Here is a 17,360-nt window from a genome sequence, read left to right on the forward strand (position 1 = left end):
CGCTCGCAGCGAGGGACGTTCTCATGGGTTTGCTGAAGGCATAAAGTAACATGAGCGATAGTTTTGGCAGCTACTAGTCTATACTACTTGCAAATTTGAAAAGCATAAGGCATGATAAGGAGTGTGCAGACTGTGCACGATTTCGAGCATGAAAAAGAAAAAAAAAAGGGACGTTTTCGGCTCCGCTTCAGCAGAATCAGAGCACAAGAAATTCTCTTTCATCTGAGTCATTGTGAGTTTTCCGTTTGTATCGCATGTTAAACAATTACAAGACATGCACCCTGAATAAGAAAAGAAGTATTGATTGAGATGCGACCTACATGTAAAAACATATAAAGCAACTAGTGCACCAGTGAATCAGAAGCATACAGTGCGATCAGTGTAAGTTATTCCTGAAAAATACAGTGGGAACAAAACTAAACAGTGGGATCAGACTGGTTCCTGCAATGAGTGATGCTTATGAGCCCATTCTTTGTAGTGAAAACATACAGCACAACCAATTGTGGTCAATTGTGAAAACAAATTATGCTTATGAGCCGGTTCTTCTTAGTGAATCAAAAACATACAGGGCAGACAGGGTAGGTTCATGCAGCAAATGACGTTTATGAGCTGTTTTTAAGTGAATCAAAAACATACAGTGCAATCTGCGTACTGATTCCTACAACGAATAAGTCTTAGGAGCTAGTTCTTTTTAATGAATCAGAAACATACAGCACAACAAGTGTAGCTTAAATCCAAAAATGAATGACTCTTGTTAGCCAGCCACTCATTGAATGAATTTCAATCAAACTGTAGCTTGTGAATGGGAATCGAATGGATACATTTGTATCGAAACCCAGTCCTAAGAAAGTGTGAAATTAAATAAAGACATTTTCCATATACTTCAATAAATTGTGTCTATGTAATACTAGGAATTTCTGTGCTTAATGGTAATGCTTTCAAAAAGGAGAGGGAGTCAAAAAGCATGTTTAGTGAAGCAAGACACTATGATTTCCAGCTGCTCACAAGCAGGAAAGGAAGTAACAGAGGGTTTGGATGGCTTAGTGTGTGTGTGTTGTGTATATGTGTTTGGGGAAAGCCCACTGATGCCCTTTGACCCAGGGGAAGTGATCTGAAAGAGAGAACTTGACTTGTGGGGCCTCTAGAACAGAAGCATTGTGTCTGCCCACTCTCTCTGAACGGAGGAGGAATGGACGAGGGGAGGAGTGGAGGAAAGGAGAAATAGAATAAAGAAAGACAGGAGGCCTTCGGTCCGGGGCAGAGGGGTCGGACAATGTTCTCTTTGCCCTCTGAAACAATAAAGAAACCTTTCTTTAAGGTAACAGTTTCAAAACATGAAGGAAATGAAAGGAAAATCTGAAAAATATTGAAAAAATATAAAAAATCTATAGATGATCTGTTAAATTTAACAAACCACAACTAGATTTTTGCATCCGCAGCGGACATCATCAGGACAGACTTGGTTTTCTCTACTGTTTAATATGTTCACTTCTTGTCCAGTTTCATTTCAGTCATTTTTATCTCGTTCATTCTGTGGAATATGCTGAATGGAAGATAGAGGAAATTTTTAATAAGGTGGGGGGATTGTGAAAGAGAGGGGGGGGGGGGGAGCGGGAGGATAGGGGATAGATGATAACAGTGGGATTTGTTAAAGGTTGGTATCCCCCTTTCAGAGACTCATACTTTGATCTGTCAAGGTTGAAACACACACACACACACACACACACTCTCTCTCTGAGTGTATCAAGTGCACAAGGAATCCACCGAGCAGTTTTCTCTGCCCCCAAAAAACCTTCAACCTCACCCCTGAGAGAAAGAGAGAGGAAGACGGAAAGAGACAGAGGGGGCACAACGGTGATCTCATTGTTGCTATTGTCTCTGCTTTTGAAGCAAGGAAGATGCCTCTCCTCCGTTCTCCTTCTCTCTCTCTCTCTCTCTCTCTCTCTCTCTGTGTGTGTGTGTGTGTGTGTGTGTGTGTGAATAGTGGGGTTAACCGTGAATGCAGCTGGGCTGTATTGTGTCTGGTTACAGAGAGTGGTTCCCAATAGCAGGTTCAGAAACTGAAAGACAAAAGGCCAGAGAAACACCGGCCAACTGAATACCTAAGAGTCTATTTGTTTGCATGTGTGTTTTATTTTTATTTTTATTTTCAAGGATTGGAAACTTGAGGAAGGTTGGTTAAATGTGATGATGGTATGGTCTGTTTGTTTAAATTTGGTGAAAATAGCTTTATTGGTGACCTCTCTTCTTTCTGTCTCTCTTTTGCTCTGATATGGCTGAGTGGGCTTCCAGATCTGTCTGAAATTGCATTTCACACACGGTGGCTGGCACTGTGAAACAGTAACACTCCTAACACACACAACAACAGTCACAGATAAACACGCATCTGTGTAATAATAACGACTGGAAAAAAGTCCATAACATTGTTTTTGGCACGCGATGGCTGTGTTTTCATAAGGTCAAGTGATCCCAGAAGAATATGGATGTTTGAGGACATATGAAGCAGTAGTTTAAGTGGAAAATTAGGAATTTGGGGAATGTTCGTTCTTAAGGTACGTATGGTAACGTTTACTGTCATTTCAATAGGAATCCAGCAAATGGGAGTTTAGTTTGAGGGTGAAAGATTTCTCAACGCATATTTCGCAGTGGGTTTAAGTTGGTCACTCTGATTTGCCAGTTGGTTAGAAAGTGGCTTCTGTGTGAGCTGTGCTTCATATATCACAACCCTATAGACTTTTTGCTTGCAAAATATTGTGAAACTGGTTAACTGAAACCTGGAAGGAAATAGAAAATGTTAGGGTTTTGAAACATAACATAACAAGCCTTACGAAAAATAAGTTTATTCAGGTGTACTTGCTATAAACTAAAAATAGGAAAGTAGGCTTTTTACTTTTTATGTACTTCTCAGAAATGGACTTTATGTACATTTACATTTATTCATTAAGCAGACACTTTTTATACAAAGCAACTTACAAATGAGGACAGTGGAAGCAATCAAAAAAAGAAATATATTTAAAATGACATTTAAGTATACTTGACTTATACTTACAAAAATTCTAAATATATTTGAGCTATACTCCTAGAATCCGTGTTTTCATTATTATACTGTAGAGGGCGCTAGTACACATCTTCTGCTCAGAATTTCCAAAAGTGAATAAGAAAAATGAAACAACAGATACTAACAGATGTAATCTAACACGACCATCTGACATGAAACAGCATCAAATTTGTAACGTTATGGAATAAAATTCGACTGATGAAGAGGTAATAGTTACAGTCAAGCTTTGGGGTGTTGATCGACTCCATCTACATTTTGATTATCATTCTGAATCTTTTTTTCAGCTTTTTGTTCAAAATGTAATTTCTTTCATTTTTATGAAGTGTTTAAAAAAGAATGCATGAAGCTAGAATCAAATGCTTTTGTTTAGAAGCAGATAGCCTGTTCTTTCTTTTGATGTTTTGTATGTTTAGATATTCAACAAAATATATACAAGGTAAAACCCAAATAGGGACGTAGTAGTATAAAAACTTATGAGTATACTTGCAGTATAAAACTGCTGAACTAGTAGTTTACTGAGACTATACTTCAAAGTGTAAAAAGTATTTAATTAGTAAACTATCAGTATACCTATAAGTTCCATAATTCCATAACAGCATAATTAGCGCTGTCAAATGATTAATCACGATTAATCTCATCCAAAATAAAAGTTTGGTTTACATAATAATTGTATATATAATATAATATAATATAATATAATATAATATAATATAATATAATATAATATAATATAATATAATATAATATAATATAATATAATATAATATAATTAAAATGCTTCACTATAACTAATTTGTACCACTGACCATCTGAACTACTTTCAAAAGGTCAGATTTTCTTCTGCTGAGCACCAGATGCTCTTAGGATCATTTTCAAATCATGTTGGATAACATAATAACAACAACATGATCACAACTGTATGATTCATGCTGCTGTCTTTGAAAGAAAAGGTAGTCAAACCATGATGTGAATGACATTTTTGAGCTAATGATTCAATTTGTCATAAAACAAATTTGTATTAAACTGGAGAAATGCAAAATAAATGCATTTTCACTAGCGGTCTCAGATGTTTTTGCCTGTGCTGATGCACACAAACAGTTTACAAACTGCCGTAAAAAAAAAAAAAAAAAAAAAAACCTAGATATGTGTACTGATGCACACTTTCAGACATCTTTTGTGTGTGTGTGTGTGTGTGTGTGCTGTCGGCGGACAGTCTTTGAGAAGAGTGGAAAGCAATAAACCTGCTGAAATGGTGCCATCTCACAGACATGATTGATCAATTGAATTCTATCAGACACACTGACCGCTGGGATTAAGAGGGTCAAAACACTGGAGATCATACACTCTCTGTGTGTTTTCTGTGTGTGTGTGTGTGAGAGAGAGAGAGAGAGCATTTAAGCTTTGTTGAGGTAAGTCCTGGCGTTGAGGTGTATTAGAGACACATGGGACCTTCACGCCATCAAGGAGTCGGAGACAAGAAGATCTTTCTTTTAAATAACCACAGATGGCAGTAAACTGGATCTGAATTCACATTCAAATGGATCGATTTCTGTGTTCAAATGAAGGAGGAAAAGGGAATGTTTGGATAGCTGCTTTTTCTGCCTGTCATTTTATCCCTCTATTCCTCCATCTCTCTCTCTCTCTCTCTCTCTCTCTCTCTCTCTCTCTCTCTTGTCTTGTGGGGATTGCTCTGGCCTCTGACTCTAACTCCCTAGAATAACCTCTCAGAGGCATTTTGAAGAAATGAATTGGCTCTATATCAGGGATTTTCGTTTCTATTCTTTTTTCATCCCTCTCTCTCTCTCTCTTTCTCTCCCTGTAATCATTTGAGGGCTGTAGCTTTCTCAGCTCTGATAATTGTCTCTTCAGAAACTCAACAGCCCAGTAATAACTGACTTACGCGCTGCCTTAACACTCACTCAGAGAGGAGGACGAAGTCCAAGAATCTATGTTTGTATGCCTGTATGTGTGCTTGAGTCCCTGTATGATAGTTTCCAGAAAAGTTCAAGTACTTACCCTTATGATCATAACAAAGAGGAATATTTCACTATTATTATTTATGTTTTTACAGCATGTAATTAGAACCATTAGAACCTCTACCCGCATCCCCACTTTCCTAAACAAACAAGAAACAAACAAATAAGAAACAAAAAAAGAGTAACATTTCCAAATTTGAGGTAAAATTCATAAAACAGTAGCTACCCGAATGACTTACTAACTCCGGTGAGATTCTCAAGTGTACATTCAGAGTATTTGAGATTTTGGATGTAGCCAGGGTATCTGCAGGATTTTTTCGATCAAATTTAAGGCCTTTTAAAGACCTTAAATTATGAGTCTATGGTAAAATATGAAACTGTAAAATGACTGTAAAAAGTTAGATTTACAGTTCAGATACAAGTTTTCATAAAAACAAAAGTCAGAACAAAAGTCAAAAGGCTAACCTGTCCTCCAACCAATACGCTCGTATAGGTTGTTTGTCTAAATCCCTGAAATACAACCCATCAGAGCGCAATTGCGCCCCTATCGGCAAAAGGTAATTTTCATATTAATGTTTTGTACTCTTTTATTTTTCACTCTGATTTGCGTTTCATGTAGCTCAGTTGGTAGATTATTGTGTTATACCTTGATATGTAATCAGGCTATCATGGGTTTGATCCCAGCGAATGATGTGCACGAAAATTTATATGCTCAATAAATCATAATTTATCATGATTTCTGTGAGGGTTATGTTTAGGGGTGGGGTTAGGTGTGGCCATTCGAACGAATAAACCACCTAGTAAAATATGTAGGAAATTGTCAGGACCGGGGCTCGAACTTGGGTCTCTGATGCCAGAGTCTTAATTTCTACCGCTGAGCCACAGGAGGTAGTTGAACCCAAATAGTCAGACGCCTTGTAAACTTAACTCAGAAGAGTTTATTTAACAAAAAACAGCAAAAGGGAACAAAATATCCTTTGTATAGAGTTAGGTTATAAAACAGGAAAATCCACAGACCAGAACGGGTCAAAAATAGTAAAACAGTCTCCAAAACAAAAACTCAGAGAGAAAACTTCAAAACTATTCTCAGGAAAACAATTCAAAAAATACTTTCAAAGAATAGATCTGGTAACTAGAGCAGACTTACGGCAGCAACTTGCTTAGGAACAATAATAACCAAGCAAAGATACAAAGGAAGTGATCAGCTTAAATAGACAGCCCAGAATGAGAAACATGTGAAAACAATTACACTGATTACAAAATGCACAATGTTGACGTGAGTGCACATTGGGGACCTCTAGTGGCCAAAATAACACATTGCAACACAAAGGTTCTGACAGGACCCCTCCCTCTAGGAATGGCTCCTGACGTTCCCTCCAGGACAACTGGTCTTGCGAGCGTAAAATTCTTGCACTAGTTTGGGGTCTAAGATGTCCTTAGCAGGAACCCAGGAGCGCTCCTCGGGACCATAGCCTTCCCAGTCCACAAGATACTGCCGGGACCCACGTACTTGACGGACATCTAGTATTCTGTGGACTGTGTAAGCTGGCTGGCCCCCGATGATACGAGGAGGAGGAGGTCTTCCTGTCGCAAGAAAAGGAGAAGACAAAACAGGTTTTAACAGGGAGACATGAAAAGTTGGATTAATTTTCAAAGACTTAGGCAAGTACAATTGATAGGTAACTGGGTTCACTTTCCTGGCAATCCTGAAGGGGCCAATGAATCTCTGGGAAAGTTTGCGGGACTCCACCCGCAAGGGAATGTTCTTAGTGGAGAGCCAGACTATTTGGCCAGGGCGCAGAGTGGGGGCAGGTCTGCGTCTGCGATTCGCCTGGTGCTGGTATTGCTGAGAGGCCCTAAGGAGCTTGAGTCTGGCTTTTTTCCATGTCTGGCGGCAGCGTTTAACAAATTGATGAGCAGAGGGAACTGCAACCTCCACCTCTTGTTCAGGGAATAGAGGAGGGGTGTAACCAAACTGGCACTCGAAAGGGGACATGCCTGTTGCAGAGGAGCGAAGGGTATTGTGTGCGTATTCTGCCCACATGATGAATGAAGACCAAGAGGAAGGACTGTTAGCTGCCATACATCTCAGTGTCGTCTCAAGATCTTGGTTAAGCCGCTCAGTTTGTCCATTGGACTCTGGGTGAAACCCAGAAGACAGGCTCACTGTAGCCCCCAGAGATTGACAAAAAGCCCGCCAGAATCGGGAGGAAAACTGGGGTCCTCGATCAGAGACGATGTCTTGTGGAATTCCAAAGACTCTGAACACATGATTTATGACCAATTCAGCAGTTTGTTTTGCGGTGGGTAGTTTAGGCAGAGGAATAAATCTGGCGGCCTTGGAAAATCTATCTACTATGACCATGATAGTGGTGTTGCCTTGTGATAGTGGAAGACCAGTGATAAAATCCATGGAAAGGTGGGACCAAGGTCTATGAGGTATGGGGAGAGGGTGCAATAGCCCTTGAGGAGAGCGGTGAGAGATTTTATTTTGGTTGCATGTGGGACATGCGTTCACAAATGTGGTCACATCCTCCTTGATAGCTGGCCACCAGAATCGTCTTTGGAGGAACTCAAGAGTGCGTGAGGTACCAGGATGACAAGTGAGACGAGAGGAGTGTCCCCACTGGAGGATCTGAGAGCGGACAGCTTTAGGGACAAACAGACAGTGGGTAGGCCCCCCTCCTGGGTCTGGTTCTCTGGCTTGGGCTTGTTTTACAGTATCTTCCAGATTCCACCTGACAGGGGCTAATATCTTGGAACTTGGAATAATTGGTGCAACACAATCTTCCTGTGGAGCTTTAACATATGCTCGGGACAAGGCATCAGGCTTTAGGTTCTTAGAGCCAGGGCGGTAGGACAAGATGAACTGGAATCTATTGAAAAATAAGGACCAATGTACCTGGCGGGGGTTGAGTCGCTTTGCCTGCTGAATATATTCCAGATTCTTGTGGTCCGTCAGTACTTGGAATGGGTGTTTGGCCCCCTCAAGCCAATGTCTCCACTCTTCAAGCGCTAACTTGACTGCCAGTAACTCTCGATCCCCTACATGATAGTTGCTTTCAGTAGGTGTAAGGCGGTGGGAAAGGAATGCACATGGATGCAGCTTGTTGTCCTCTCCTCTCTGGGATAATACAGCTCCAACCCCTACATCTGAAGCATCGACTTCCACGATGAATGGTCTATCTGGGTTTGGGAGAATGAGAATAGGTGCAGAGGTGAAATATTTCTTCAGTTTGTTGAAAGCCAACTCTGCTTCAGGTCCCCAAGAAAAGGTGGTTGTGTTCCCCTTGGTGAGAGCAGATAAAGGAGCCGCCACAGTACTGAAGTTCCGGATGAATTTGCGATAAAAATTGGCAAAGCCAAGGAAACGCTGTACCTCTTTTACCGATGAGGGGGAGGGCCAATCCACAACAGCTTGAACCTTTTGAGGATCCATTTGTATTTGGCCAGGCTTGATGATGAACCCCAGGAACTGAACCTTGGTCACATGAAACTCACATTTCTCAGGTTTAACATAAAGATGGTTATCAAGAAGGCGCCTCAGAACCTTACTGACGTGTTCTACATGCTGTTGGAGGGAACTCGAGAAGATGAGGATATCGTCTAAGTAGACAAAAACAAATTGGTTTAACATGTCTCTGAGAACATCATTGATGAGAGCTTGAAATACTGCGGGAGCATTAGTGAGGCCAAAGGGCATAACTAAATATTCATAGTGCCCAGTGGGCGTGTTGAAGGCAGTTTTCCACTCATCTCCTTGCCTAATGCGAACAAGATGGTAGGCGTTGCGCAAGTCAAGCTTAGTGAAGATGGAGGCTTCTTGCAGCATTTCAAATGCAGATGTCATTAGTGGCAAGGGATAACGGTTTCGAATGGTTATCTTATTAAGGCCCCTGTAATCAATACATGGTCGAAGTCCGCCATCCTTTTTCCCAACAAAAAAGAATCCAGCTCCAGCAGGGGAAGTGGATGGTTGGATGATGCCTGCTACAAGAGCTTCATTAATGTATCGGTCCATAGCAGTTCGTTCAGGGGGAGACAAAGAAAATATACGACCTCTGGGGGGACAGGTACCCGGGAGTAGCTCAATGGCGCAGTCATAAGGCCGATGAGGTGGTAAGGAGGTGGCCTTCCTTTTACTGAACACTGCTTTGAGGTGGTGGTATGGAGCAGGGACTTGAGACAGATCTATGGTTTCTTGGGACTCGAGAATAAGGTCAGGGGGGTTCTGGGCCAAGCATTTAGTCTGACAGGTGGGACCCCAACCTAGAACAGTGCCAGTCGACCAGTCAACGTGTGGATTATGCTGGAGAAGCCATGGGTGACCGAGGATAACAGGGAACTCTGGAGACTGTATAAGGTGAAAGCACATTCTCTCCTGGTGCTGGTAAGTGGTGAGACCAAGGGGAGAGGTGAGGTGGGTTACTTTCCCGGGAGACAATGGTCTTCCATCCAAGGCTGTCACAGTTAGGGGTGCAGGAAGAGAATAAGTAGAGATCTGAAGACTCTTAGCAAGAGAAACATCCATGAAATTTCCGGCAGCGCCAGAATCAATCAATGCCTCTAGTTGGTGTTTTTGTCCTCTCCAAGTGAGTGTGATTGGAAGGAACAGCCCAGAGTTGGAAGGTGAAGTGGTGCGTGTAACTCCCGTCACAGTCCTTCCTTGCCTGTACGGGACTGGGCGTTTCCCGAAAGCTCGGGGCAGGTGGAGCGAAAATGACCATACAATCCACAATAAAGACAACAGCGCTCTCTCATACGACGGTCTCGTTCCGAGGGGGAAAGTCTAGCCCTACCCAATTGCATGGGTTCCGAAGAATCTTGGGGCACTGGTGGCATTTGAGCAAGAGCTGGACTGGCAGACCATAAGGAAACAGATGGGCGGTTCCGGCTTCTCTCTCTCAGGCGATTATCCAGTCGGATTGCTTGATCCATGAGAGTTTCCAGATCAACAGCAGGTTCTCTGGTAGCCAGATCATCCTTGATTGCCTCTGACAGACCATTCAGGAAACACACCATGAGGGCCTCATTGTTCCAACCACTCCCTGCTGCAACGGTCCGAAACTGAATGGCATACTCAGCTGCACTGCCCTTACCTTGACGGAGGGTGAGAAGTCTCTTTGAGGCTTGTCGGCCACTGAAGGGGTGATCGAAGACTCGCTTAAACTCCTTTTCGAATGCCGAATAACTTGAACAGAAGGGGGCTTGTGCCTTCCAGACCGCGGTTGCCCAAGAAAGGGCTTTGCCAGAAAGGAGGGTGATGACGTACGCTATCTTGGCTCGATCTGAGGGGAAGGACGATGGTTGTAGTTCAAACGTGAGAGAGCATTGAGTCAGGAACCCATCACATGTACTAGGGTCACCTGAGAAATGTTGTGGTGGAGGTAGGCGGGGTTCACTTAGAGGAGAGAGCACTCGAGAATCTGGAAGGGGTACAGAGGCAGCAGGAGAAGCGGTAACTGAGGTAGAGGGCAGCCGGTCAAAGATCTGACGGACCGAAGTCATGAGATCAGACAGCAACTGGGAGTGTCTAGCCATCAAAGCCTCCTGCTGAGCTAGTGCTGACTCATGGCGTTGGACTGTGGACTCATACTGAGCAGCTGTGGCAAGGAGTTCTTGAGGATTGGGCGCCTCTGGGTTCATAATGTGGCTTGGTTATTCTGTCAGGACCGGGGCTCGAACTTGGGTCTCTGATGCCAGAGTCTTAATTTCTACCGCTGAGCCACAGGAGGTAGTTGAACCCAAATAGTCAGACACCTTGTAAACTTAACTCAGAAGAGTTTATTTAACAAAAAACAGCAAAAGGGAACAAAATATCCTTTGTATAGAGTTAGGTTATAAAACAGGAAAATCCACAGACCAGAACGGGTCAAAAATAGTAAAACAGTCTCCAAAACAAAAACTCAGAGAGAAAACTTCAAAACTATTCTCAGGAAAACAATTCAAAAAATACTTTCAAAGAATAGATCTGGTAACTAGAGCAGACTTACGGCAGCAACTTGCTTAGGAACAATAATAACCAAGCAAAGATACAAAGGAAGTGATCAGCTTAAATAGACAGCCCAGAATGAGAAACATGTGAAAACAATTACACTGATTACAAAATGCACAATGTTGACGTGAGTGCACATTGGGGACCTCTAGTGGCCAAAATAACACATTGCAACACAAAGGTTCTGACAGGAAATACTGTGAGATCGGTGTAAAAAGCCCACGCATTTCATTTAAATAAACATGCGTTTTGATTGGTAATGACGTTTTAAGTTATTTCATGACGACAGCACAAAGGCATACTGTCATTATTTTTAGGCCCGCTAGAGGGCGCTTAACTTTAAAACGTAAATATAGGTCGTAATAAGGTGCTTGCACAAACTACCTATATGGTCGTTTTTTGTTGGAGGACAGGCTCCAAAAGGCAGAAGGTCTGGGAACCTTGACCCCTTTAAATGGTAAAGGCACGCCCAAGAGGCCATTTGTTTGACAGGTAAAGCAACCAATTAGGTTTTGTTTTATGCCGTGTCATGTTTAGGGGCCTGAAAATGTCCCCACAATAACAGTATGTGTGTATATATATATATAATAACAAATGTGAATATCTCTTCTTAGTGTATTAATTATTTAGATATTAATATAATGCAGCGGTTCTCAATTCCAGTCCTCGTGACCCCTTTTCTCTCTTTGTTAACACACCTGATTCAGATAATCAGCTCATTAGAAGTGAGCTCCGTACATGAACTGTGTTTCGACTGACATGGTCTCTACACAGTGTTCATTGATAATAAATAAATACTATTTAAATCCACGTCTCACACACTTCAGTGCAGTTTGAATGGAACATATGCATTCACTTTGAACTTGAATCATAGTGCAATATCCTGTGATGTCCACTTTGCAAGGCACTTCCGTTCGAATAGAACAAATGTCTGAAGCCATAAGAGAGACATACAAAATGTGCAGAGCAGTGGGGCGCGAGGACTGGAATTTAGAACTGCTGGTATAATGTATAAGCTTCTTGTCAATCCACCAGTTGACATGTGCAACTCTGCATGTTTGCTACATAAAAAATATTCATTGATTTTGATCATCGCTTTCGTCTGAACTCTGAACAAAAACAGAAGAAATGCTTATTGAAAATGCAAATTCATTCTCTGCCAGCAGGTGGCGCTTTCATAACAGAATCAATATAGCGATGTCCACGGTAACCACTGTACACAAAGTAGCCAGTACATGTCTTAGCAAAATGCAAAGCTCATATTTATTCAATGAAATCATAGCCTTTTGAAGTTTTCACATTAATCTATATCAGGGTTCTTGTCTTTCCATCCCCAAAATATTAATTTAATACCAAATACCAAATACCAAATACCAAATACCAAAATACCAAATACCTTCCATAAAAAAAAATTGATATAACTAAATTTAAGGCTTTTAAAGGACCTGTGGAAAGCCTGGTATCTATAGATTTTTAGATACTAAGTTTTAGATGCTAATACTAAGTTGTTACAATTAAGACAGGTTGACCTAATTTTACACAACAGTTGTTAAAAAGGAAACATAGCCATTTACTCACCTTCATGTTGTCACAAACCTTTATGACTTTCTGTCTCCTGTGAAACACAAAAGATTGTTTAAACTATGTACACACAATATTTTTTAAGTTTAACATTTCTTGTCAAAATTTTTGGGGCGGAAGAGTTATTCCAATTGTATTCCAGGAGTTTTGTCTTGAGGGTGAAAAATGAATTACTCTCATTTTGGTCATGTGAATGTGTAAGTGACTTTTGAAAGTGACTTCTATGTTAGCTGTGGACTATACATCGCTGCCCTACTGACATCAGATAAAGGACCTTTTTTGCATGACACATTTAGCTTAATGATTCAGTTTTGTAACAGTTTTTTGTTTTTTTACTATACATCTAAAACTCAAGCATGTGTGTCTTTTTCTTAAATGTCCCACTTTTGAAAATGCTACATTGTACTTAACAGTTTTTTCATGAAGTCTGTTTGAATCTCTCTCCAGCTCTACAGGATTCTCCTTTGGCGAATGGCCACGCCCACTCAGGCCGGGACTTCCTACGGAAGCAAATGCGAGGAGAGCTCTTTACACCACAGCAGCTCGAGGTATTGGACCATGTCTTTGATCGACAGCCATATCCCGACATTTACCCCGTCCCTGACAACAGCAGCTACAAGGCCGCCCAGGTAAGGGCTGGGGGGAAGGGGTGTGTATCCTGCCACGGTGGTTGTGTGCACCTCCTCTTAAAGCTCACGCTTGCCCTTGCCTGGCTGCCAGTATCGCTTGACCCTGTCCCAACCCTGCTGTTGACCTATGCACCCCCACACTAAAGCTAATGCTGAACTTTAACCTTTCTGAGCTAATGCTGGGGCTTTGACCCTGCTGGTGCTGATGCCCCCCTGATGTAGAGTTTTTGGCTGAGCTTCAGTCTCAGCTCTGTGTAGAGGTTTAGGGTTCAGTAGCAAACACCTGTTTGTTGGTTTGCAAAAGTTATCCACATGGCATAATGTTTATATGTCCAAGTGACCATATCAGAAATCATTATTAATGCATGATGATGCCGCCAGTGGCAGTCCTGGGACATCTACTGAAAAATGTAATTTTAGTTTAGAGTGGTGTAAGGGAGGGTACATAATGTCAACATTTTGCAAATGATCTGTGAAAGATGTGTCTCGACTGGATTGGCTAAATTGTGAGTAGATTATTTCTGTCACAGCTTTTTAGACTAACACTTTTTACCTTTATTCTGGTAAAAGAATGTCTTTCCCTAATTCTAGTCTTTGCCTTCATTCTGCTCAAAGCTATGTTTGTGTTTGCAGTACTTGTAAATGATTGCAGTATGGCTAGACATGCTGACACATAACAGATAAGATGCAAAAGTACAGCCGTATGCACATACAGACAATCATGTGATGCATAAAAATTGATCACAAGAATAGGCAGTCAAAGGTGTCACTCAAAAGTCAAATGCTATCACCCCCACATTCATTCAGGCACACATACAAGGCCAGTGTCAGAGTTCTATAGACTTGTCTGAAAGACCCCGTAATTCCTCTGTCCACTTCACCACCGAGCGCTGAGGCTGGCAAGGTCAAAGGCTACTGAGCAGGGCATTAACCTTAGGGTCAGTCCACATCCCTCGGGTCCGTGTGAGTCAGGTTTGTTGTGGCACAAACGATCAGACAAATTGAGAACCGTGAATTTCGAGCTGTCTCTTTTTCAGAAACGAGAGTTTACGAGAGAGGTGTATGCTAAGTGGTCTTGTGTGATTGACTGACGGGTTGTTTTCCTCCCACTGACAGAGTGAATGCTGCTGAAGGAGAGAGAAATGATGGAGGGCTTTACTCTGTTTGAGTGTGTTTCTGTCTCCTAGGGGCATGAAATGAACTTGGGACTCGATTTTGTTCTTTACTCTAATAGCTGCTGATTAGATTAGGGTACATAAGGGCTCAATTATATAAAAACGATGGTGTGACTGTATAATTCATTTTTTATATATGTTAATACCTTACCTGCACTGCAAAGTCACTGTGGTAAAAAAAACATCTGCTATGATGGTAAACATGAAATGTAAATATATCTCTTTTCTCTCCACCCATAAATTTACCGTCAAGCTATATCTATTAGATAGTGATGAAATTTCCTTTTTCATCTTTCATCCTCCCCTCCTGCGTCCTTTCTCCACCTCTTTTACATTTCTTTCCACTTCTCCTCTCATTTGCTCTCTCCATCTCTCAGTTTGTGGTGCTGGAAGGACCATTAAGCACTGGCAGATCTATTAATTAGTGTACTGCACTTCAAGGGGGAGCATATAAAACAGCGCACGCTCGTGAGAGTCGTTTCATTTGAATTTTCCTCTTTCCATCTCCTTACATTATGCCAGGGACACATCAACAGCCAAACAACCCTTACACTGAGCTAATTGCTCAACCAAGAGAGAGAGAGAGCATGATCAAGGCACTTTCCAGGGAAATTTCGGGTCATACACAAAGTGAATGTTTTTTAAATATGAACTTCAGAGGTAAATATTAATATAGAGTTGAGAGCAAAAATGAATGCAGTTATTTGACTCAATTTTTTTGAAAAATTACGTACATATAAATACAATTTACTGCTGTTACCAGCTGAAAAGAACACCAAGACATTAAAGTCAGCAAAACATTAAGGCAGGAAGACATTCAAAACTTTTCTCAAAAATTATGATTCCAGGGCAGATTATCAATTAATAAAGATTTATTTTCATGCGGTTGCTTGAACAAAACTGTCATATCCTCGAAATACTTTTAAAATATTGCACGATATGTAAACTAATAAAGTATGATGTTTGCATCATATAGCCAGCTCCATAGTCTGGCTTTTCTGAGATAGTAAACTTGCTCGGTAGTTCACCTGGTATAGCATTGCTTGAGATTCATAACACTTGGGTACAAGTCCTATGAAACACAAACGATAAAAGAGCTCAATGACTTGTAGAAGCAAGCTAAACTGCATTGTTGCTTCAGCAAATGCATTTTTTTTAGTTTTTAGTTTACATTATTGGTAAGGTTTAGGGTATGATTTAGTGAGCCTAGTCTCATGAAAATGTGTTTAAATAGTACGGCAAATAAAAACAAAAAATCATGGCATTGATATGCCAAAACTGACTTGGCGCGCATATGATATTCACGTGTTTGGCATGCATATAATATGCAGTTTTTGCCATGCATAAGATACAAAATTTGTTGCCGTGCATATGATACGCAGTTCTCCCATACATATGATACACAACTACCCCACAACCCTAAGCCTACCCATTGCATCTGCACGCAAAAGTCAATTTTGTGTATAAACAGTACACTAAATCAAAACATTAACACATTCATGAGACCGGGTTGGAATTAGTGCAGGTGGTACTTTATTTTCAAGTGTGACAGAACATTTACCTTTTAATGCCACTCACTGGACATTTCACTTTTGCAAAACATTCTAGAAGCAATGTGATATAATTTTTGACACCTTGAGCCTGATTTTCTAGATTTTCTGATTTTTCAAATTAGCCAAATGAAGCTTCTTTTGTGTCCTGCAAATGAAAGGACGTCATACAGGTTTGGAGTGAGGGTAGGCGATGACAGAATCTTAATTTCTGTGTGAAACTATGCCCTCTACGTATATTAGATTTCATCAAAAAAAAAAAAAAAAAAAGTTCTGAAGCAACATAGTCTCAAATAAAGCATTTTTGAATTGTGAGTGTGCATTACACATGTTGAGAGTCGCGACTGTCTGCTTCAGAGGAGCTCACCAATAAATGCCTCCCTGCACTGCTAAATACCTCCCCCATCACTCTTTCTCAGTCCCACACACACATAGTGCAGTTTACACAGGCTCTTCGAAGAGACAATACGTACAAGCTGAGAAAAAATAGAGGAAGGGAGATAGAGGGAATGGAAGAGAGAAAGAGCGTCTGAGAGGAAATACTATTATGTAAATGCGACTGCGGGTTGGGGTGAAATTATTTTGGTGTCGCGCGATTAGGGGCCTCATCTGTTATTGATGTGAGCGGAGAGGAGAGCCATTACAGAGGGGCTGTGTCAAAAATGACCCCCGAGAAAACTGTGACCCCAGAGAGAAATCGAGAGAGCAAGGAATACAGTTGAAATGAAATTCCAGTGAGTTTCAGATAGGCTACACGCTTGTTATTTAGTCAAAATCAATAAAAGTATTTTTTGTTGTTGTTGTTTTTTCTCTTTTACTCTTTTTTTTTTTTTTCTCCGTTTCATCTCAATTTATTTTACAAAGCCCATTCCTTTACACATTTTTTCTCTCTCTCAATGTCTGGCTACTCTCCAATCTTTGCCCCAGCTGTGGTGTGTGTGAGTGTGTGCCGCGTCTATATGTGAAATGTGTGTGTGCATCATGGGCGCTGATGGGTTGCGTAGCTTCAGAATTGACAACATTTACAGGCTAAAATGAGAATCATCCATCTTCACTAGGCTGCTGTCAGAGGCAGGGCCAAACTTCATAATCCCCAATTACTAGCGCTAACCTCCCCATCTACATACACACATGATGAGGGGGCGGGTGCGAGCCGCATAAATAGAGAGGAAATGCCTCAGACTGAATGACTGAAACAGAGAAACAGACAGTGGAAAGGAGTCAGGGATGGAGAGAGAGAGAGAGAGGGAGGAAGTGGACGGTGTGAGCTGTGATTGGTTAGGTCACAGTCTACTGCCCTCGCCGTGGTGATGAGCACTGAGGTGTTTAAGGGGTCACTGGGATACACACATTCATTCATACACAAACACCAACAAACTCCCTGCTCACGCTGTGT

The 17,360-nt window shown here is 41.3% G+C and overlaps 1 protein-coding gene across 3 annotated transcripts in view; it reads left to right on the forward strand.

Annotated features, from left to right (window-relative positions):
* Positions 1–17,360, forward strand: part of pax5 (paired box 5) — a 57,495-nt gene that overhangs the window by 18,312 nt on the left and 21,823 nt on the right. For 2 of the 3 annotated variants that reach the window (XM_052545553.1, XM_052545554.1), the window contains exon 6: positions 13,058–13,239. In XM_052545553.1, the coding sequence (XP_052401513.1) occupies positions 13,058–13,239 (182 nt within the window). The remainder of the gene's footprint in view (positions 1–13,057; positions 13,240–17,360) is intronic. The other variant, XM_052545555.1, reaches the window with a different exon arrangement.

Source organism: Carassius gibelio, chromosome B1 (assembly GCF_023724105.1).
Source record: "Carassius gibelio isolate Cgi1373 ecotype wild population from Czech Republic chromosome B1, carGib1.2-hapl.c, whole genome shotgun sequence".
NCBI classification, from domain to species: domain Eukaryota; kingdom Metazoa; phylum Chordata; class Actinopteri; order Cypriniformes; family Cyprinidae; genus Carassius; species Carassius gibelio.